Consider the following 23,427-nt stretch of genomic DNA (forward strand, 5'->3'; position numbering starts at 1 on the left):
TCGGTATTTTTAATGGCTGGGTCTGAATTCAGGGGCTGCATCCTTTGAAGGACATTGTTGATGTAGCCTTTGTAGGCTATGTCCCTTGAAGGTTCACACATGGAATCCTGGGATCTCGGCAAAAGATCAACGCATGTCTAGGCTGCATTTGAAGGAGCCTTCTAAATGGGACAGCCTTGCTGTACGGCTGCCATGCATTTGGTCTGTGAATGGAGACTCAGAAGAATGCAGCCCCTGAATTGGGACACAGCCTGTACACTGCAGCCCCTGAATTGGGACACAGCCTGTACACTGCAGCCCCTGAATTGGGACACAGCCTGTACACTGCAGCCCCTGAATTGGGACACAGCCTGTACACTGCAGCCCCTGAATTGGGACACAGCCTGTACACTGCAGCCCCTGAATTGGGACACAGCCTGTACACTGCAGCCCCCGAATTGGGACACAGCCTGTACACTGCAGCCCCCGAATTGGGACACAGCCTGTACACTGCAGCCCCCGAATTGGGACACAGCCTGTACACTGCAGCCCCTGAATTGGGACACAGCCTATCCCTGCTTCCTTACAGCCACAGCCTCCACTCTCTCAGTAAAAAGGTTTAAGTAGCAAACAAACAAACAGATGGAACCCAGGGTTCCAAACGGCAACCATTGAGACAGAGCAGTTACATTTCATAAGGAAGTGCAACCAGTGCGACTCGCAGATATGTCCCCCATTTAAAAAACAAAGGAATTTCAATGGTCGTTAAGACAGAATGAGTAAAAAAGGCGAAAGCTCCGGCCAGCGCTGCCTGTCGCCCAAATCCCGCAGTCGGAGCCGCTCGGCTCAGCATGGCCACATTCATCGTATGACCTGAACCTCGAAGCTTCCAGTAACGTCTAATGAGCCACGTCACACAGAAAAGCATCTCTGTATCGTCTCCATAAGTCCATTCTTTCTGCTGAATGGATTTTGTAAGAGTGTGTCTGTGGACGTTTCTGTGGACTGTAACCACAGCATTGCAGACCACCCACAGTCTGCCCAGACCTCTGCTGCGACGCTCCTGAGGTTATCAGACGCTTTGCTTCTCAGCATTTGTCATTTTTTCATTTTCTGTTCAGTTTCCTGACCTCAAACCTCTTGAGCAGAGTGAGGTGTCAATAGTAAAGGTTTGTGCTTCTAACCCAATAACAGGTAAACAAACTCAAATAGAAAAACAAGATGAAAATTAAAAAACAATAATGACCAAATACATTTAAAATCACTACAGACAAAAGTAACCAAAGCAAATCATTTGATATCCACTTTCCATTCAAAAAAATCCTGAAAAAAATAATTTTATTTTTTTTTGCATTTAATTTTTCAAAGACATTCTAAATGATAATTCTAAATTAATAATTCCCGAGTCGATGGTCTCAAAGCCACGGCAAAACATCTCCTGCCATCCAGCCTTGAGGATAAAGCGGAAACACCAGCAAAGTGGCACCCAATTGGCACAGTGCCCGCTCTATTCATTTCATTGTGAAACAACACTTGGGGGAGAGAATCGACTGTAAACAACTGAGTCGTTAGTGGCACTGACACCCCAGAACACCACCGGCAACCAAACGATTACCTTTTACTGCATTTTAACGTAGAACACACCCGATAAGGCAAACTGAAGAAAACCCTGCAAGACATACAAAAATCATCATACTTGAATTATGAATTATACTCTCTTTCTCTCTCTCTCTCTCACACACACACACACACGATAATCACGGCATATGCTTTAGATGCAGCCCAGACAGTGAAAGAGTCTTTGGAGGGTGGGAGTCTGTCTGGCCCCGCCTACTCAGGTACTCATTGGCTCAGAGAATCTTCCGGTTCCACATGCCTCGCTTGGAGTGGTAGTAATGCAAAAAGTGTCTGAGGTAAATGCGCTCCACTTCAAGTCCAGCCTGGAGTATCCTGAGGGGAAGAGGAGTGAGGAACACTCGTCAGCAAAGACCTCGAGTATCGGGCATGTGCTGGTCACTCATTCATGAGCAGGCAGGGTCACACTGGGGCTGTTAAGCTGATCTAACCTGGTCGTCTCTCTCTGTGCTGCAGGGGCGAGAAGCTTGACCCTAACACTGCGGCCCAGCTAAGAGCACGGTGGACAGGCACAGACCCGACTGGCCTGAAAATCATTACATTTATATAGTTGGCAGACGCTTCAAGCCAGTGCCAGTCGATGTCTATGCAGTGCCCCTTGCCAAGTTTCATCGCTGGTGCCCCTAGTTTGAGAAAAGTTGGCTTGCTTGCTCAGAAGATGGCACCTGAGGCAGCTACTTCTGCTTTTATCCAAAGCGATGTTCATTTTTATGAAAACAGGGTCAGACAGTCCTTGGGGCAGCTGGGAATTAAGGGTCTTACTCAACGACCCAACAGTGACATAATTTGAGATTTGAGCTGGCAGCCTTCTGATCAGGGTCATAGCGCCCCAACCTGTGGAGCCACACACTCGACCCACTCACCGGTCCAGCAGCTCCCAGTCCTCCCCTCCCCAGCGGTCCCGGAACTCCTGGGTGTTCATGCCGCCTGCTGCGTCCAAGTCGGACTTGTAGATGCCGAGCAGCCCAAAGCCGTTGACCTCCCAGAAACCTGCAAAAGTGGTGGATGATCTGTGCTCCCTACCAGAAATACGGGTACTGGGGGAGCCAAACAGAGATTCCTACCGAATATACCGCCAATGGGAAGCGGGATTGGTGGAAAGTGTTCTCCAATCAGAATAAGGGATGGAACACACAAAAAAATAGAACCAATCAGAAACTGCCATATTTCAATACAAATAAGTAATTAAGTTGGTCGGTTTGTCTATGATAAAGAGAAGAGGAAGGAACTGGGCCAAATGCAATCTGAAATGTAAAGGCTGCATGAACCGAGTGATGCTCCCAGAAAGGCGCCAACCAACCCACCTCGAGGCTCCGCAGGCGTGGCGCCGCAGTCCAGCCGCATCACCACGGGCGCGAAGGCCATCTTGCCCTCCACACAGTGCTTGCGGATGCTGTCGATGATGGATTGGGGGAAGTGGATGTGCAGGTCGCACAGGAACACGATGCTGTGCTCGTCCTGCAGGGTGAGCCGGGGTCAGCACCGCCATTCAGACACACACTCTCCCTTAAATCTGCTTTCTGTAAGTCTGACACACATTCACACACGGTGACCCTCGGCAGGGCGTGGTCTAGCCTCTGCTCTGTCACGTGTAGAGCAACTTTCAGGCCTTGCCGTGATCCCAACCAGGACATGCACTTAGAAATTGGATGGATATTTATGGCCATCTTGTATTTCCCAAATTTATGAGAGCGTTAGATACGTCAGGACAGAGGCCCATGGACTCGTCTGTATTTCTACTTACATCGATCATATTTATCCCAGCCTGAAGTCCGGCCGAACGCTCAAAGTTCCCAGTCAGCTTTGTGTACTGGTACCTGTGGGAGGACAGGCCAGACGATGCGTCAGACACAACCTGCCACCCAGGGCAAGCAAGCAAAGAACCAGTGACTTGTTCTTGATTCAAACCAAAGCCATCCAGCTGTTCAACATGTTCCTGCCAAACTCTGCATCTCAGCTCAGGCAGCGAGCGTCCAAGCTCACCTAGGTAAGGCGGAGCCCTTGAGTGCCAGCTCGACATCCATATCCGTGCTGTTGAAGTCGGAGATGATGACGTTGAAGTTCTTGTCCTGGGTAGCTCTGTACACCTCCTCCATGTCCTCGATAAATCTCTGAACCCATCGGGCCTGATTCTTCACTGCAAACAAGTTGGAAACATGGAACCCTTGGGAGTTCAAAACCAACAATGCTTCTTACAAACCGGACCCAGCTTCAGTCCTATCATTCTCACCTGGGATGACAAAGTGGACGGTGGCCACCGGGTTCCAGGACAGGCCCAGTGGGTGGCAGAGTACCGGCTCCAGGCGGCCCGGCCTCGACCTGGCCCCTCCGTCTGCCTGGGAAGTCGATCTAACCTGCATCAGGTACACGTACCGGGAAAGGCGTAACGTGGCCCCACCGCGGTCACGCACCTCCAGCTCCAGCAGGTAGCGGCTGCCCTGCGCACCATCCAGCCTCTTCTCCACATTGAGCACACGCAGCAGGGAGAAGCGTCTGGGAAGAGCCCAAGAAGCCAGAGCACCATCAGTATCTTACCCAGCATCAGAGGGCTCTCAGGTCAAAATCTCAAACAATTTTTAGCAACTGAATATTGAATGAGTGTCACAGTGAATCAGAACTTATTTCAGTCAGGACAGGCCTGACAGAAAGGATAGGTACGCTCCACACACACACAAACACACACACACAGCCATGGCTTGCCCTTCCTACCCCTGGTTCTTCTGGTTGACCTTCTCCATGAAGGCTCCCACCACATGAAGAGCGTCCTCAGAGGGCAGCAGCAGGTTCCCGGTTACGTTGCAGCCCAGGTTGATGCGATCGGAAGGCAGTGCGCGAAAGTCCAGCTGCTTCACGTCGAAGGTGCGTCGCCAGTTCACCTTGCGATCGATTCCGTATGATGTGTAGGTATCTTGGTGCATGTCATCATCTCCCAGCTCTCCATCTCTCCCCATCATCACCCTTTGACCATCTTCAATGATTCTTCTCCCATATAGCCTGGGTATCTGCTGAGCTCCTTGAGGGAACCTGGAGGTCACTGGTATCCCAGCACCAGTTGGGAACACAGCCTTGCTCACACTGGAGTTATACGTCTGGTTTGGAATGCTGTTCGGGTTTTCCAGAGCCACGCCCGGACCCAGATGCGGATGGACAAGAGAGTACACCGGAATGCTCAGCTTTTCAGAGTCTTTCTGCTGTGGTGGTCCATCAATCCACCTCTCATTTAAGACCTTGTGACCCAGCTGCGGAACCCACACAGTGCCCGTGGTTGGCATCCACCCCAAAGGGGATGGCCAGGGGGGCTGGGTCAGCCTTCGCTTCCACCTGTAGATGGAGTTAGAGCTGCTTCTGTCACTGAGACGGCTGACGGGTCTGGTCGGTGTCTCCTTGATGACTGTCACTGGAGAATCCTCCAGGTCCATCTCACTGGGCTCCCGTCTGCTCTTTGTCTGCTCAGAAACACCCAATCCTACAACTAAATGGGAAAACAAAATATGACTTCAACGTTTTCACACTACTGGTGCTGAAACGTACATTTAAAGTCTGAGAAAGTCACATAAAGACAATGTCTCGAGGCCCATTTTCCCACCTTGTCTTTTCCGCCATCTCGGACCTCCTTGAAACGCATTCAATTCTGGATCATCAATCTTCATGTATTTAGAGAATCCAGACCTTCCAAAGTGATTCTGAGGTTACTGACAGTTTGAGGTGAGTGACACAATCTTACAAACCATTAAAAGTGGATAACTTTTCTTAATTAAGTCTCTTACAGCTGAAGGACAACCCATAAAACATTTTTATTAGCAAATGACTGGAGATGTTGGGAGACCATCTCTGGAGACCCTGGTTGCCATCTAGTGGTTTATCACAGCACTACAAATTAGAAGAAAAACACAAGCCCTGACACACACTGTTACTACAAATTACTATTAAAATTGTTTGCATTTAATAACAATACCTGCAATGATTTCCCAGATGGGGGGGGGCACAGTGTTTCAGGGGGCAGCCCTGTTCCCTCACACACCCAGGTGAGGCCGAGGTTCTCCATAAACTCGCCCGTATTGTGTGCTGTGTTTCCTCCCACATTGCAAAGACAAGCAGTTTGGTGTTTCTGTATTGTGTGTGTGTGTGTGTGTGTGTGTGTGTGTGTGTGTGTAGGCTGGAGTCCTACTGTGCACCCCCTGCTGACTGGGCAGGCTCCAGTCTCCCTTTTCCTGTGGGTCTATCCAGGATAACTGATTGGAAGATGGGTGAATCTTCCCTACAACCTCATTGCTATAGCGAGCAGAAAGGAAGCCAGGCCTGCACCCTCACCTGTCAGTGTTCTCGTAGAAGCACTTGTTGTCACTCTCCATGTGGGTCAGCCGTGTGTAATCATTGGGGTAAACATAGGTCATGTGGATCTGGCCAATCAAGCATAAGACTGTAGTCAATATCGGACCCTTGTCAGAACAACTGGTCAAAACGTCCTCTAATTACATTTTTATTGACTGGGCCCTTTCTACGGGGCTTAGCTTTTTCAGGACCTTGTAAGTGACGTGGGCTTTAAGGAGATGCAATGAGGCAATCAAAAGGTTTTACTGTAAGCTAAAGTGGGGTGGATTTAAGGTGGGGGAGCACTGAGAGGTTTCACTTACAAACTGCAGGCCCTGGTACCTCAGCAAGGCAAACCCTCGGATGAGGTAGCTGGGCTTGTAGGAGCAGGTGGGCAGGACGCCTTGCAGGAGCTCCTCGTCCACCAGTGGCACTGACAGGACAGGAAAGGGGAGGGAACGAGTCAGGGACAGGAAAGGGGGGGGAACGAGTCAGGGACAGGAAAGGGGGGGGGAACGAATCAGGGACAGGAAAGGGTAGGGAACGAGTCAGGGACAAGAAAGGGGGGGGAACGAATCAGGGACAAGAAAGGGGGGGGAACGAATCAGGGACAAGAAAGGGGGGGGGGAACGAATCAGGGACAGGAAAGGGGGGGGGGAACGAATCAGGGACAGGAAAGGGGGGGGGGACGAATCAGGGACAGGAAAGGGGGGGGAACGAGTCAGGGACAGGAAAGGGGGGGGAACGAGTCAGGGACAGGAAAGGGGGGGGAACGAGTCAGGGACAGGAAAGGGGGGGAACGAGTCAGGGACAGGAAAGGGGGGGGAACGAGTCAGGGACAGGAAAGGGGGGGGAACGAATCAGGGACAAGAAAGGGGGGGGAACGAGTCAGGGACAGGAAAGGGGGGGGAACGAGTCAGGGACAGGAAAGGGGGGGGAACGAATCAGGGACAGGAAAGGGTAGGGAACGAATCAGGGACAGGAAAGGGTAGGGAACGAATCAGGGACAAGAAAGGGGGGGGGAACGAATCAGGGACAGGAAAGGGTAGGGAACGAATCAGGGACAAGAAAGGGGGGGGAACGAATCAGGGACAGGAAAGGGGAGGGAACGGGTCAGGGACAGGAAAGGGGAGGGAACGAGTCAGCCTTGAGAAAGCAGCCTCAACCTAACCCGCCCAAATGAAGCCCCAGGGACCAGGAAACCCAGATGGGGGGGCTCACCCTGGTATAGAGAATCGCGGGGGTCGTCCCGCAGCATGTCAATGCCGAGATGGCCGGGGTGGGGGACAGGCAAGGGGGAGCGTGGGTGACTGGCGGGCGACAGCGGAATGTGACCCACTTCATTCATCTTGAGAGCCGACTCATCTGGGAATGCGACCAAAAAAAAGAACACATGCACTACATGTGTCCCGCAGACATGCAGCACAGACTGCAGCTCCACTCACACACGAAGAATCACAAACAAGCCGCATCCATGGACACTGGGCTCTCATGCTCCGCCAAGCTCTCTGAGCAAATTCCACAATTTGACATGGAGGTCACAAGTCATTTCGGCCCTGTAATCTCATTCCAGTCCTAAAAGGCTTAAAATGCCAACAGAAAATCAATCCGATTTGATTCCAAAATAACCAGTTAATGTAAACCTACTACAGATCTCATTGGTCCCAAACCAGTACAGTGAAGGGTAAAGTTTCGTTTCAGGGATCATAAAATTGGACGTGAGGTTTCTTGCACGTGAGTGTGCTAAAGAGGGTTTTGGGATATCAGAATCAGGACGGGCTCACAGTACCGTGAAAACCTTCGAAAGCTGCATGGTGTGAAGGCATCTTAAGCCACATCCACTGACTGGAGGTGCTCACTCCACTTCGGGAACTTACTTGTGTAGAGGGAAATGTACTTGGAATCGATGACCGTGAACCTCCATCCTGCTTGGCGGAGTCGCCACTGGGGGGGAAGGATTCACACAAGACAGGAGAGCGGTTCAGGAGAGCCAGCCACCATAATGTGCAAGTTCTCCTGCAAAGGCAGCTTCAGTCGGTGCAGCACGTTCACTGTGTGAGGCAGATCTAGAGGCGGCAGGTGGCTGACAAAGGGGAAGCCTGCATGAACACAACTCTGCACTGTGTGGCTCAACCACCAGGGGGCAGATTACCTTATCTGGGGGCCCTAGGCTGACAAGCCTGACATATGGCGCTTTTCCACTGCATAGTACGGCACAGCACGGTTCAGTACAGCTCACCTTGGTTTGGCTCAGTTTGCATTTCGACTGCAGTTTAGTGCCGCTTTAGAGTGGGCGGGATTATTCACGTGTCGTTATAGTTGCGCCGCCTCTATTGCCGTGACATCATCGTAAATGCGCCACAAACAAACACACAACAATGGAGCATATCGACGGAATGGTGTTCTTCATTTTCGGCATGTGGATGTTTTTAACAGCAAGACCATTTTTAGTTAAAACAAAATGGTGCGTCCGAACCTTCGCTGGCTGTGCTAAAAATCTAGCGGGTCTGTTGTGTCTCGTGTCGCAAGTTCAGTGACGCAGTAATGACGATTTTCTCCGGCCAATCAGTGACCAGTAGAGTTTACACGTCACGTTTTGGTAACGGTTCGGCGCGCTTGGAACCTCGGCTGAGGTGGTACTAAAAAAAGGACCAGGTACCAGGTACTGTTCCCAGTGGAAAACCCCCCAAAAGTGAGCTGAACTGAACCGTGTCGTGCCGTACTATGCAGTGGAAAAGCGCCAATAGTCTGTGCATTAACCCCCTTGCCTAGAACTGATGCCTGAAGGTGAGCAGACACTGGCTACCTCACAGATACTGTGCGCTTGGTCACAGCCAGCAGCCTCCTGACCTTCTGCTCGTCTAATTTGGATTCTGGTTCCTTTCACAAGGCCGCAGCTTAAAGTCATCAAAGTTTCTCCGAGGAACTGAGCCCTGCCACCAGGACCCAGCACCGCGCATTTACATTATTTTTCAGAACACTTTTATTATCCCGGAGGAAACTGCTTTTATCTAAAGCGACATGCATTTGTTTTTGAGAAAGCAGGGTCAGACCTTGCTGAAGGACCCGACGGTGAAACCCTCCAGGCTGGAGCCCAGGCACAGCATGCTAATCCACTGAGCCTGACATCAACCCCCCAGGCTGGAGCCCAGGCACAGCATGCTAATCCACTGAGCCTGACATCAACCCCCCAGGCTGGAGCCCAGGCACAGCATGCTAATCCACTGAGCCTGACATCAACCCCCCAGGCTGGAGCCCAGGCACAGCATGCTAATCCACTGAGCCTGACATCAACCCCCCAGGCTGGAGGTTCAGTGCCACTAGGTATTCCCTGACCACGGGGGGGGGTGGGGTTCCAAGGTTCTAGATGTTTGGTGCAGCACTTCCTGAACAGCCTGCCGACAGACAGCCTCAGACATAAAATGCCTGCCAGCCGACGGCGTTCTGCAGCTTCACCAGCACCCTGGAGCCTATTTCTCAAAACAACAGCAAGACATGCGGCACACGCTGACTGCAAAACCTCAGCATACACAAGGAATTTCATGCTATGAGCATAAGGTGACAGGAGACACTGAGAACCAGGCATTCATTAAAGCAAGCCTTCATGAATCCACCATACTGAAGGGCATTGGCAAGGACCTGCTGATCATCACTCAACACATACAGGGTGGCCTCCTCAACACAACACAGGATTACTCAGGACATCATATGATACCACAGCTCAGCATGAACAATAAGCCCACTTTCATGCTGGGAAGTTCTCTGGTCAGCAGAAAACGGGCTGGCATACAGGGCAGACTGAAAGGTGAGCTACGCTGAAGACAGCAGGTGGGGAGATGAAATCACTTACGGCGACTTCCACATGGTCCGTGCCTTTGTCGTTCTGTTTGTGGAGGACCTCAAAGAAATAGCGTTCCTTTGCTCTCAGCCTGAGAGGAACACAACAACATAACTTCCGGTCAGGGTATCCACGAGGCCTCACTCTCACGAGGACGCTCGTTATCTTATGCCATTATGATCGTTATCTTTTTTTGTCCTTGTTAATTTGGACTGGTTTCATTTAGGTTCTGATCACTGCACTCCTGTTGCCATAACAAAATGCATTCCATCAGCTCGTGTGTAATCCATCCTTGTTTACAGAGAGATCTGTCATCTCTACTGCGTGTGATGGCAGACACTGCAGCCACACCTCTGCCTGCAGGATGCCTTCATATCCAGTTTATTTTGCTTGCTACGCTACAGACTGCGCAGCCTGCGAGCGGGAAAAACGCGAGGGCCCAGAAAAAAGAAAAATACACCTTGACGTTTCTGGGATGTGTCCCAGCAGCTGCTCCCGGTCCTCTCCCTGTAACAGGAATCCAGCCCTGCCTTTCCCCGCAACATGACCCCCTATGCCACCCCCCCCCCCATCTTCCTTTGACCAAAGCAGAGACCGTTAAAGCTGCCTGTGTTTTATGGCTGCGGGCCCGACGGCTGCCAACTCACCGGATGGGGCGTGACACCTGGCTGGCGTATTTGTCAAACTCCCCCGGGGCAGCCCATTCCGAGCCTGCCTGCAGACATCCCACAGAGAGGAACTTCAGAAAGCATCCTTCTCGTTGTCATGATGACAGTCGACGCTCTGTCTATCCTTCGTGTTATTTCGTCTCATGAAGTACAAATGGGACAGTGTGACCTGCCTCAGCTTAGAAAGACAACTAAACCAGTCACGTGTCTCACGCACAGTCATGTGACAACACAGGAAAGGTACAGGAGGAGGAACAGGGAATCACGGGGCAGCGGGCCTCGCTCGACACGCATCCTGTCACGGGCTGAGCAGATAGGTGCCACTCCAGGACAGGTGTGAGTACACAGACTCAGCACTTTTGGGATCGCATTTGCATACTCACCTTGCCCACGAGGGCCACACGCTGAGATCGGATGGGGGTGTGATCCAGGCTCAGCCAAAATTCCGAGTTGTCGTCAGAGGCCACAGTAAACAGGTACTCGCCTGGATAAGACAGATGGGAACGTCGTGAATATGACCAGCTGCAGGTTCCTATTGGTCTCCAGCTGCCCTGCGCCACCCCCCACTGCAGGAATGCCAAGAGGGACCCCAGCTAGGGTGTGGCTTACGCCTGGCTCAGAATGACTGTCAGGCAGTTTTATGGGGCGGTTGGATTTGCTGGTGCCTCATTCCTGATCCAGTAACTGGATCGTGGATTAAAACGCTGTTCTGAGCACTAGCTGACCCTCCGGGGTTCAATCAGCTCAGACACACCCACTGAGTTTATTTTTACTTCTGCTCATTGCAAAACAACCGCTTTATTCTTCACATTCACAGCTGCCGTCATCAGGACCCTTGCCCTGCCCCCCGTTATGCCTGAAAAAAATATCTGCTTGTCCCACTCCCATGTGATTCTAAGGTCCCTGAGGACTGTCATTACCTGCAGCGTCAAATTGCTGCATCATTTAAAGAGAATGCAGCACGACTAAGCACATGAGGCCACAGCATCCGGAGGCCACAGCATGTCATCGGAGTGTGAGCACAACCCCGTTCTGTCTCACGGAGATATCATTACACATTTATGTGTGGTTCACAAAGCCACGTGGGCCTGCAGTGAGCTTTTAGGTCAGGTGTCACACTCCTGTCATGGTTCATCATCATCATAAATCCCGTCAGTGTGCCCTAATAGGAGCGACGGTGGCCATGGGGATCAAGCTAGGATCGAGCGAAGACGGCTACGGAGATCAATCTGGAATTGAGCGAAGGTGGCCACGGGGATCAAGCTGGGATCAGGTGAAGGTGACCGCTGGATCAAGCTGGGATCAAGCGAAGGTGGCCACAGGGATCAAGCTGGGATCAAGCGAAGGTGACCAAGGGTATCAAGCTGGAATCAATCAAAGGTGACCACAGGGATCAAGCTGGAATCAAGCAAAGGTGGCCGCAGGTATCAAGCTGGAATCAAGCGAAGGTGGCCGCAGGTATCAAGCTGGGATCAAGCGAAGGTGGCCGCAGGGATCAAGCTGGGATCAAACGAAGGTGGCCACAGGGATCAAGCTGGGATCAAACGAAGGTGGCCACAGGGATCAAGCTGGGATCAAACAAAGGTGGCCACAGGGATCAAGCTGGGATCAAACGAAGGTGGCCACAGGGATCAAGCTGGGATCAAGCGAAGGTGGCCACAGGGATCAAGCAAAGGTGGCCACAGGGATCAAGCAAAGGTGGCCACAGGGATCAAGCGAAGGTGGCCACAGGGATCAAGCTGGGATCGAGTGAAGGTGGCCACAGGGATCAAGCTGGGATCGAGTGAAGGTGGCCACAGGGATCAAGCTGGGATCGAGTGAAGGTGGCCACAGGGATCAAGCTGGGATCGAGTGAAGGTGGCCACAGGGATCAAGCTGGGATCAAGCAATGGTGGCCACGGGGATCAAGTTGCGATCGAGCAATGGTTGCCACGGAGATCAAGCTGGGATCAAACGAAGGTGGCCACAGGGATCAAGCTGGGATCAAACGAAGGTGGCCACAGGGATCAAGCTGGGATCAAACAAAGGTGGCCACAGGGATCAAGCTGGGATCAAACGAAGGTGGCCACAGGGATCAAGCTGGGATCAAGCGAAGGTGGCCACAGGGATCAAGCTGGGATCGAGTGAAGGTGGCCACAGGGATCAAGCTGGGATCGAGTGAAGGTGGCCACAGGGATCAAGCTGGGATCGAGTGAAGGTGGCCACAGGGATCAAGCTGGGATCAAGCAATGGTGGCCACGGGGATCAAGTTGCGATCGAGCAATGGTTGCCACGGAGATCAAGCTGGGATCAATCGAAGGTGACCACAGGGATCAAGCTGGGATCAAACGAAGGTGGCCACAGGGATCAAGCTGGGATCAAACAAAGGTGGCCACAGGGATCAAGCTGGGATCAAACGAAGGTGGCCACAGGGATCAAGCTGGGATCAAGCGAAGGTGGCCACAGGGATCAAGCTGGGATCGAGTGAAGGTGGCCACAGGGATCAAGCTGGGATCGAGTGAAGGTGGCCACAGGGATCAAGCTGGGATCGAGTGAAGGTGGCCACAGGGATCAAGCTGGGATCGAGTGAAGGTGGCCACAGGGATCAAGCTGGGATCAAGCAATGGTGGCCACGGGGATCAAGTTGCGATCGAGCAATGGTTGCCACGGAGATCAAGCTGGGATCAATCGAAGGTGACCAAGGGTATCAAGCAGGGATCAAGCGAAGGTGGCCACAGGGATCAAGCTGGGGTCAAGCGAAGGTGGCCACAGGGATCAAGATGGGATCAAGCAAAGATGGATATAGGAATCAAGACCTACAGAGACACCACACATAGAAGAGGAGTGTACAGAACAGAAAATCCAGATTCACGCCTCTCACATGGGATCCCACCAGCCAGACTCACCGTCCACATAGGGGTGCAGATAGCCAAAGATCCGCAGGCCGTAGTTGGTCCAGCCGGGAGCTACAGCCAGCTTTTGGACCGTCGCCCTTGACTGAAAATGAAAGGAGAGAGAAGCACCAGTACAGTGCGGGAAACATCAGGGAAATTCAGGGAAACATCTGCGCGGTGGGATGATACATCCATCCCTCCATCCATCCATCCATAAATCCCTTTTTTAACAATACTGCAATGGAAACAAGTATAAATTGACGGGTTCTGACCCATGGAAAGCTGCAGCCAGGACTGAGTGTGACAGGACTCACGTGTGGGTACAGAGGGTAGAGCGGGTTCCTGCGCAGCTGGTCGGTGGAGCTGCCACACCAGTCCTCGAACACGTGCATGTTAGCCTGACCTTTGTACTGGGGAAACGAGAGCAAAGATGCTGCATAGGGTCAGTTCCTCTGCACCTGATCCACTGGTGGGTGATCAGGCATCACAGAGATGAGGAACGTCATTGGGGGGATTTGCGTGAAAGGGGATATACACGCTGTTATCAAGCGACATACGAGTGAGGGACATTACACTCCTACGGGTGACGAGAAGGTCTAGGCATAAGTGCAGCTACGCTGTAGGCTTAGGCGATATTGTTGATATCGTGCCGATGTTGGCAGACTTGACTAACGATATCACTTTAAAACGATAACCGTCAAACACGCCTGCACTGAAGAAAAACAAAGATGGCTGACCTGGTTATGAAGAAAAATACTAATGCAGCTGATGGGAAGTTTTTGCTTTTAAACCAAATAAAGGCGAGCCGGCAGATTTGCAACTCGCTGATGGATAGTGCTGCGTTTGAGGAATGGAAAATTGAACAGACATACATCGCTTGCGTTACAACAGACAATGCAGCAAATGTAGCTGCAGATGTAAGACAGCTGGGATGTCCTTGGTTAAACTGTTTAGGCCACAATCTCAACATTGCTGTGACGAGTTCTCTGAATACAGCCAGCGCGAAAAGCCATACGGTTTTTCGGTACGGTTTTCTCATGTAGCTGCAAAAGCAAAAAAGATCCTCTAATAACTCAAGTTGAACTTAGCCTGCCAGAGAATTCACTTATTACAGTCAGTTACATAATTAGTTATCAGTGATCTATAGCACTTTGTTACTGTATTTAAGTATTATTTTGTCAACTTTGTACTTCGACTAGCTATTAACAAATTAGCAACTGTCACTTTTTCCTATTGCCCTAATGAGAAATGAATCTGGTTTTGGGGCTGGTGCGCTGCAGATACTTACTTACTGAGACCCTAGGGGAAATGGGAGGGGGGGAACATTTAATGGGACGGGAAAAAAACACAATTTTCCGAGTTATTATTCATAACTGCACTTTGTCCATTCAAAGTACAAGTAGATCACTTCTACATGTGTTTGGACATATTTGCGACATCAGCGAAATAACGGAAAGCCATATAGAGGCAAGCAGAAACATGAAGCAGCTACATATTCTTCCGTTTTTGCGCCAGTGGCATATAAGAAACGCCATTAACACGCCCACTCGCTTGTAGTGAAAAATTTCTTAAGGGGCTTAAGAGTGACAACAGGTAAATGCCACCCTGTGGCCAAATTCTGCAGTTGTTGTTGATGAGTGCTTTAAGTAACGTAAACGATAATATCAACTATCGCGATATTATTAAAAATCATTTTGCTGAGTCTGAACACTGAACCCTATTAGGCTGAGCTTCCAGTGAGAGACCAAGTACAGGTGTAAGCAGTCCAGGGACAGGAGCTACACAACAGGGTAGGAGAGAGTGTAATACTGGGGGGGGGGGGCACAACTTAATAATACAAAGGGATATGGCTATTTATAGGGGGGTGAGTGAAGCCAAATTAAATACTGGAGGTGGGATCAAGACATTTGATGTTCTAGTTGCCAAGACACACCTCATCTACAATCTGATTGGTTCTCTCTCTGAACCAATCATTTTTTGCTTTTCCCTCAGAACATTTTTGTGAAAGTAAAAGTCCCTTGAGTGACTGACGGGACATCAAGAAGATCTGTACATCTGAACTGAAGCTGCAATACCTCAGGTTTCCAGGGTGGGGTTACGTGCATGTGGCTGCTGTCCATCAATGTTCCTGGATAATCATTGGGAACCTGTGGGGGGAGGAGAGAGAGAGAGTGAGAGTGAGTGAGTGAGTGTGAAAGTGAGAGAGTGAGAGAGAGGAAGGTGAGGATGCAACAACAGAGGTGCACAGACCGCAGCGGAGGGACGTGAGCACAGACCGCAGCGGAGGGACGTGAGCACAGACCGCAGCGGAGGGACGTGAGCACAGACCGCAGCGGAGGGACGTGAGCACAGACCGCAGCGGAGGGACGTGAGCACAGACCGCAGGGGAGGGACGTGAGCACAGACCGCAGGGGAGGGACGTGAGCACAGACCGCAGGGGAGGGACGTGAGCAGAGACCGCAGGGGACCACACCCACGCATGGGCTCCACACAGCTTACCGCTGACACCTCTCCATGCCTGCGGGGGGGTGGGCCGCCACCAGTCCAACGGACCAGATCTGAAAGACAAACACAGGACTCAATGCTTCTAAGACCTGGGGGGAAAAAGTGCTCAGTTTTCCACACAAATACGAGCCGTAAAACATGTCACCTTCGCTTTTTTGTTTAATGGGTCCACTTTAAAAATCTGCCAACTCGGATAAAAAAGCTTAAGTGAAGTGTCCCAATTCCCAGGATCACATGACACACTTCAGTTTGTTAGCTGGGGGGGGAAAGGCAGACTCCCCATGCCAGGAAAAACAAGACAAGTCAGTATATTCCGCACTCAAACAATCCCAATGGCAGATGTAGAAATCTGGGAACTCCATGGGTTTTAATGTCACCAGTGTTTCCCCTACCATTATATTAGGGGGGCGCCCCATCCCCCCCCTCCTTGAAGGTCAAGTTAATTTTATTTTCTATATAGCGCCAGATCACAACAGAAGTCATTTAAGGTTACCTTTTCTGTAGAACAGGTCTATACATTGTCCTAAATAGCCTTATGTTATTTATCTTATTTACACAACAGCTTGTCATTTTTCGTCTCTACACGGTCGCGCGTTTACAATTCTCCTCTGCTCTCTGTATCACGCATGGCGGAGTTCCACAAAGGTGAGCGCGCACAGACACGGTCATGCACACACAGGTGAGCACACTCCTGCCAGCGGACAGAGAGCGCGCGTCGGAAAATATGTCACGGCAACCACCCGGTCAGTGGTGTAAACTGTGAAAGGGACTTCTCAACCATGAACAGGGTAATAAACACGTCTCACAATGGGATTTTCTGCTTTAAACTATCACTATTTTAAGCTATCAGCTATCACTATTAAAGCGTAACAGTTAAAGTATTTGCAGGTCAAGACAAACATCCGCAAGAGGCTGCAAGGAGACCATCCAGCAGCCTGCATGCAGATCTCAGTAAATGGGCCAGACGTTTTTGATTCCCATATCAAGAGGCTCTAGAAATGTTCTTCCAGAAGCCAAGAAAGATACACTGCAGTAACAAAAGTGGATTTGTGGATAATTGTCATAAAAAGAAATGTTATTTTTAGTTCAGTTGTTATATTGACTCCTGTCTGTGTTTGTCTGCCCCCCCCCCAAACACTGGTCACTAATTACAAATTACATTGCTGGCTATAAAAAACTAACAAAAAACAAATAAATAATTTTATATATTAATATTTCAATATAAATGAATACCATTATTTATAAATAAAACCACACAAAAAGCATTTGTAGCCTGAAGAAACAGGTTTAAAATGAAGGGCTGGAGCCTTGTGAATTAAATTCTACTTACAACCTTAACTGTTCATTTGTGAGTCAAAGCCAGGGACGCCTAGCCCTCAGAGCAGGGTGTATCGCCCCCTGCAGGTCTATCGTAACACCTGCTGTTCTGGGGTCTGGCCAGGCTGCCGCCTTAGGCTTTTTATCGCCAATCAGTATATATCTCAATATAATTTTGTTTATACAAAGACGGAGACAAAGGCTAACCCTGCCCAAGAGAGGATTCTGGGACTATTAAAGGTGGGCAGAATAAGAAGGGGCATAATTCATTTGGAGGGGGCAACCTTATCATTAGCCAATCAGAAATTTTGAGTCGGCGAGTGACAGGAGAGAGGGCACTCCGGGGGCCAATCAACTTTCAGCTGGGGTTAGTGCCACAGACCCACGCCCTCCCCCTTCACCTTTCATTCCTCCTAACCCCTGCGAAAAGACTTTCAACATCATGGCCAAACCATCCAGCAGGACTGCAGAGGTCTGGTCCGATGGGCCTCCTTGGCGCCTAGGTTGGCGCTGAAAATGCAGACGACTCATTCATGCAACACATAATGAGAAAACTATTTTAAAATGCGTTCTCAAAAACAACACAATAAATCAGCGTTTCCATAAAATACACAAAAATAACAACATGCTCCATTTTCTCTCAAGGCGCATTTTGTTAAGTGTGCGACAACAACCTAAATAACTCGTCCTTTATGTCAGAGACTTAAAAATATCACTATAAACCTTTATGTGTCAAATATGCCTGGTCTCAACGCAAACGTCCGCTTTTGCATGAAATTATTAAAATAATCAGCTTCCATGTTTCCTCGTGGCATTTTACCTATGGATACGACCCCAAGTGCGATGCCGTCGAGGTCATCGAGGCGGCGATAAACCACGTGCGGTACACCGATGGAGAATGACATGAAGGACATGCAAAATCAAGACCTTTGTATCTGCAATGTTCCAAATGGTACGCTCTCATGTTCCCGCAGAAGAAACGTGACAAAATTAATTCATCCCTCGACGAAGGTTGTCATAGCGATGAAGATTGGGAAGAAATCGATTTAAAGACAAAACAAGTCGATTGAGGAAATCAAGAACTATTTTAGCATGATTAAGAACAACCTGCTATAATTACCATTAATATTGCTTTCAAAAAACAGAAAAACTGCAAATCATATAGAAATAATATATAACTAATATAAAACATTTGTCCCCCTTTTTTTACCTTTATGGAATCGAAATGGGGAATCGATAAGAACCGGAATGGATGAGCAGAACCGGAATTGGAATCCATACAATTCAAACGACACCCAACCCTATTTAACTGTCATGTATTCAGTACTTGAAATATGATTTTACCCAAAAATCCAGCACAACTGACACAAAACAACAACTGCAAATCCACGCACAACAGCTCTTGCCCATTTTATGTGTTTCCATGGCATTCAAGCTGAACGCTAACGCTGCCTCTCAGTCATGGGTGTCATGGGTGGACGGCCCCTCTATAGCAGAGCTGAGCTCAGCTGACTTCCTCTTGAGACTGGTCTATGAGTAATGTCTGACACTCAGCACCATTCAGATTTACTTCAGGAAACATGGTGATGAGCTCACTCCAGTCTACGCCAATGGACACTTGGTGAAGCAGAACACCTTCACTAGGGTGTCCCAAAAAAAATAATTTTTTAAAAAATCGAAGTGACACCCCCTAAAAAGTTTCCTTTTGGTAAGTTGTACTCACATATAAAATTTCAGCTCAATCGGACTCCATTTAGAGGTGGCACAAGAGCTGCAAAGATTCGTAAAATACCGCTAAAATTGAAATAATTCGCAATGTTCGTGACCTTATAAGTTTTTATTTCAGTAACAAGGTGAAACTCACAAATACTTTACAATGCACTGTAAATTTAAGGCAATTTCATTAAACTTAATTAAAACAAAATGACATCACTTCTGCTTCTTTAATGCTGAACGCTGATCACTGTAATCACTCAGTGTGACACACTGGCAAATTACATAAGTAACACAGAACAGAAGTCACTAGTAGTAGCCTAGTCACTAGTCAGATTACATGCTGTGCAGTTCACTTAGGTTACACTGCTGAAAGGTACGTCTATGCTGTTCAACAACTTGAAGCATGTACTGCTTTTGTGTTTCGTCCTATGTTGATGCGTTAAAATCATGTATCAACGCAACACCACGTTCAGCACAGTCGTTCACACAAGCCAAATTTTGAACAGCTTCTTTGGCAGCAACAAATGATGGAGTTTCATCCCACAATAAAACTGGAACTGAGAGAAAGCTGTCATCAAGGCGAAGAACACTGAAAAACGATCGTGAAAGTGTAAGGTCAGCAATGTTATCAGGCAACATTGCTAACAAGTGTGAGTTTTGTTACAAGCAGCGCTTTTTCATCTTCTGGCACCAGTGATGAGAAGAGACTCTCTTACAGTGATCAGCGTTCAGCATTAAAGAAGCAGAAGTGATGTCATTTTGTTTTAATTAAGTTTAATTAAATTGCCTTATTTTGTTACAATGCACTGTAAATGTATTTGTGAGTTTCACCTTGTTACTGAAATAAAAACTTATACGGTCACGAACATTGCGAATTATTTCAATTTTAGCGGTATTTTACGAATCTTTGCAGCTCTTGTGCCACCTCTAAATGAAGTCCGATTGAGCTGAAATTTTATATGTGAGTGCAACTTACCAAGAGGAAACTTTTTAGGGGGTGTCACTTCGATTTTTTTAAAAAAATATTTTTTTTGGGACACCCTAACCTTCACACGACTAACTGTTAATGCCAGGGGCGCCTAGCCCTCAGAGCAGGGTGTATCGCCCCCTGCAGGTCTATCGTACCACCTGCTGTTCTGGGATCAGGCCAGGCTGCCTCCTCGGCTTTTTATTGCCAGTCAGGATATTCGTACTCAAACAAATTTTGTCTTTAAAAAGCTGGATGCAAAGGCAGGCCAGAACAAAACCGCAAATGTCATCAGCGAGGAAGCTGTTAAGGACACACACACAAGGGCCTCTCTTATCCCAGGCTCATATAGTCAAAGCATCTAGGATAACGAACAACACAGAAATAAGCATTTTGCTCAGCCTCCTCCCTCACGAGAGTCTGACAGGTGCTGGCTTTCATGTCATACACCGAGCAGCCGCTTGACACCTTCACTTTGTATGTAAACACAAAGAGCGATTCTCTGAGGACAGCGAGGACAGAGAGGATAGCTGAGGACAGCGAGGACAGCTGAGGACAGCGAGGACAGCGAGGACACAAGGCTAAGCTGTGCTGTCCTGGGCTCAGATTCCCGGCTTCATCATGGAGAGGAGAGACGCTGACGGACGGAAAGCCAGGTGCAGCTCTGTACAGAAACACATGAAAGGTTCACAAGTTGCCACAATGGTGACATGAAAGACCCAGTTGATAAGTCCTGGTGATCCAGCATCTTCCCCGGCCGCGTGTCGCCATACGCTTGTCGCCATCCGCCATCTGGGGTCCCTGTCAATCCCAGCTGCGCCTACTAGAGGCAAATGTATAACCCCCCCAGCGGCAAATGTGTCCCCCCACCCCCACCCCAAAGAGCGGGGCTCGGAATAAAAAGTCAAGCCAGGTGGATAAGCAGCAGCTCAGGCCTACCGAGCTTTTCACGCCCTGGGGGTGTGGGGTGCCTGGCTGGGCTCTGTGAGGGACACAACTTAATTATTTAAATACAAGGGGGGATGGGGGAGCGGGTTAATGACTGCAACCCAAACATTGGAATCCTGTGCCCCTGGTGGGGGCAAACACACCTCAACATAAAACACAAACCCAGCAGAGCGGCAGGGGAGGTTTACAGGGGCATGAGGGAAGCACTTAGCACAGGAAATACAGGCAGCAGAAAGTCTGGCACAAGGGCGGGGTTAGGGCAGGGGTGATCTTTACGGATTTGCAGGGTAACAGTGATCTCACATTAGCGAGGCACAGACGTTGTTACCAGGACACATGCATACAAAGTCAATGCAAATACAGCGCAGAAAATGGCGTACAGATTTGCCTCCAGAAAACAATGACAATATTTGGTTTCGTAGCTGAAACCAAATTCACCCTGGATAGTGACTCATGGCTTGTAGTATCTGAGGTTAAGCATAAGCACACTGCTGCTGGCCTGGGGGCGCCTCCCTCCCGAGTTAGAGTATCCGGGACCCTCCAGCGTAATGGATAATCTCCTGTTTGCAGAGTTATCTAAAGTCATTAGCGGCCAGACACCCCACAGACCTGGGGCCGGAATCATCACTCAACTGCTTCCATACAACAGGTCTGACAACTTCAAATATCTGGTAAAAAAAGGACCGTGAAGGGGCGCAAAACAGTGGCAATCAGTGACTCCCGGCCCGTCGATCTCTTCATTTTAAAATCTCACAAATGATACTGTCCAAGCAAAATGCATTAGGCTGCCCTAAGAAGAAAGGATTTATAAACACTGGTAATAAAATTAAGAAGACATACAGTGTCCCGATTCACCCCATGGTCAGGAAGGCTTAAAACGCTCCTGATACTTAATACTTCACGTTATATCTAGTGTAAATTGAGGACACCCTTCCTCTGCCATTTGCTTTCTCGTGAAACCTGTTGAACCGGACAACTACAAAAGCGCATTTTTAATGCACGCTTTCTGCAGTTTTAAATGCCATAATGCAGCCCGAGCCAGAGAGCGACATACAGTATACTCACGGAGAGCCGGGAAAGGACGGTCCCATGTGCTCACGGCCGCGAGTCGCAGGTACCCAGCCAAGCCCGCAAAAGCCAGCAGCGCAGCAAATAAAAAGCACCTGGCATTTCGTCTCAGTTTCTTGATGGGGAAAAAGAACAGCATCTTCTCCCAAATTTATGTAAAACTGCCTTTTCCCACCAATACGGTACTTACTCCCTCCACCCCCCGCGAGGACTTTTTTCAGTTTCTGTACTTCGCCGATCTACCCATTTCAACGCCGTTTTCTTAATCAAGCGCTCCGACTAACTTTTATTGCTGATCCACACGCCTTAACAGGTTAATCGGTGCACGCCATCAGCAGCGGAGTGTCCCTCTGCAATAACCCTAACCCCCTATAATAACCCTAACCCCAGCATTGCCGCGTCTACGGTCACTCACTCAGTCAACTCTATTTGCAGCTGCTGGAAGGCCGGGGGAGGGCTCTCAAAGGGGAACACCTACAAACGGCTCCTCGTTAAGGACGCACGCGTCCGAACAAACGGGAGAGCAAGGGGCATGGCAGTATTATTCAAATACTTAAACGATATTTATAATAGAAGGATATGCTTTATTTCTATTGCGCAACATACGATAAAATTACACCCGTCTTCCTTACCGTTAGTCCAGTACACGGTGGGGGTGCATATCTATCCTTTATTTATTTATTATTTTTTAAATCATTCCTTGGGTCCCCTTGACCCACACACAGCTTTACCACATTAGGTCCACCGCCACAGGGCCAGATACCCTGCAAATGGTACCATTTTGGGGGCCCTGCTGGAACCTCTCCTGTCGTTTCACACTAAAGGATCTGTACAGCCTCCAGCACTGGAAATACAAGCCAAGGAGCATGCATAGTGACCGAGGAGTGGAGAAGGAGGCGCAGGGACCGCGCTGCCGTTTGTGGTCCTGCAGCGTTACAGGAGTGGAAAGCAAGACGTGTAATTATAGGAATACAAAGGAATTCCTGGCAGAGGGTTTCACAATGTTGGCAAAAGCACATTATTCAATTAAAATGCAGACAAAGGAACACATTTAACTGCAAAATACCTCCCCAGTCGAGTTTATCAAGGATACAAGCTTAGAGATACATCCTTAATGAGATTAAAGGTGAGAGTTCATTGGAGGGAATGCTATCACAGCAGTAGACAGGCAAACAGTCTGTCAATATACGGAGCGTACAGGTCAGGGAGAGACCCCACACTGGTACTTAACCTGATTCACACCAGTAAGACATGCAGCTCTGTAAATGGGTGAAATGACGGTAATTTAAATAAGGTGCATATGTCAAGTGATGATGATTTCCAAGGCCCTTGCTGGTTTGAGTGCAGGACACAGCTAATGACCTGCTCTCAGAAGACAGAGTTTTTCAGAAAACAAGCAGCTTAGCAAAATCCGAGCAGATCAGTCACCGGCTAAAGGGGAGCTCCGCTGGACTACATGATGTCAGACAAGGATTTGTTGCTGGACAATTTAGTAAGATGATAAGTTGAATTGTCCAAATGTTTATTTGCTGGAAGCGAGTGAAGAAACTGGATGCGGAGACTTTGCCCCAGGGTGGCACGGTAAGCCTCCCTCGCACATGC

At 49.2% G+C, this 23,427-nt stretch overlaps 1 protein-coding gene across 3 annotated transcripts; it reads right to left on the bottom strand.

Annotated features, from left to right (window-relative positions):
* Positions 1-1,300: 1,300 nt before the first annotated feature.
* On the bottom strand, positions 1,301-22,263 carry b4galnt3b (beta-1,4-N-acetyl-galactosaminyl transferase 3b). Of its 3 annotated transcripts, none has more exons than XM_023816093.2 (20): positions 22,241-22,263; positions 15,804-15,862; positions 15,380-15,451; positions 13,619-13,714; positions 13,317-13,407; positions 10,815-10,915; positions 10,411-10,478; positions 9,776-9,854; positions 7,803-7,869; positions 7,147-7,290; positions 6,249-6,358; positions 5,926-6,014; positions 5,201-5,283; positions 4,324-5,086; positions 3,845-4,107; positions 3,598-3,751; positions 3,359-3,431; positions 2,919-3,072; positions 2,478-2,604; positions 1,301-1,929 (listed from the first exon to the last, which is right to left on the bottom strand). In XM_023816093.2, exons 3-20 carry the CDS (start codon positions 15,422-15,424, stop codon positions 1,830-1,832), a joined length of 2,607 nt encoding a protein of 868 aa, XP_023671861.1. In that variant the 5' UTR covers positions 15,425-15,451; positions 15,804-15,862; positions 22,241-22,263; the 3' UTR covers positions 1,301-1,829. The 3 variants fall into 3 exon arrangements, with proteins under 3 accessions (XP_023671861.1, XP_023671859.1, XP_023671860.2); XM_023816091.1 differs by lacking the exon at positions 22,241-22,263 and adding an exon at positions 21,823-22,234; XM_023816092.2 differs by lacking the exon at positions 22,241-22,263 and adding an exon at positions 17,528-17,619.
* Between the last annotated feature and the right edge of the window lie 1,164 nt (positions 22,264-23,427).

The sequence above is a fragment of the Paramormyrops kingsleyae genome, chromosome 3 (genome assembly GCF_048594095.1).
Source record: "Paramormyrops kingsleyae isolate MSU_618 chromosome 3, PKINGS_0.4, whole genome shotgun sequence".
Taxonomy (NCBI): Eukaryota; Metazoa; Chordata; class Actinopteri; order Osteoglossiformes; family Mormyridae; genus Paramormyrops; species Paramormyrops kingsleyae.

What these genes read in the sequence shown, in the direction of transcription:
- b4galnt3b (XM_023816091.1), bottom strand. Translation starts at nt 21,964, where the DNA reads ATGCTGTTCTTTTTCCCCATCAAGAAACTGAGACGAAATGCCAGGTGC. An exon ending in CCGTCCTTTCCCGGCTCTCC is followed by an intron (nt 15,863 to 21,822) that starts GTGAGTATACTG and finishes TTTGTCTTTCAG; the next exon opens with ATCTGGTCCGTTGGACTGGT. An exon ending in TTCTACGAGAACACTGACAG is followed by an intron (nt 5,284 to 5,925) that starts GTGAGGGTGCAG and finishes TCACTTTGGAAG; the next exon opens with GTCTGGATTCTCTAAATACA.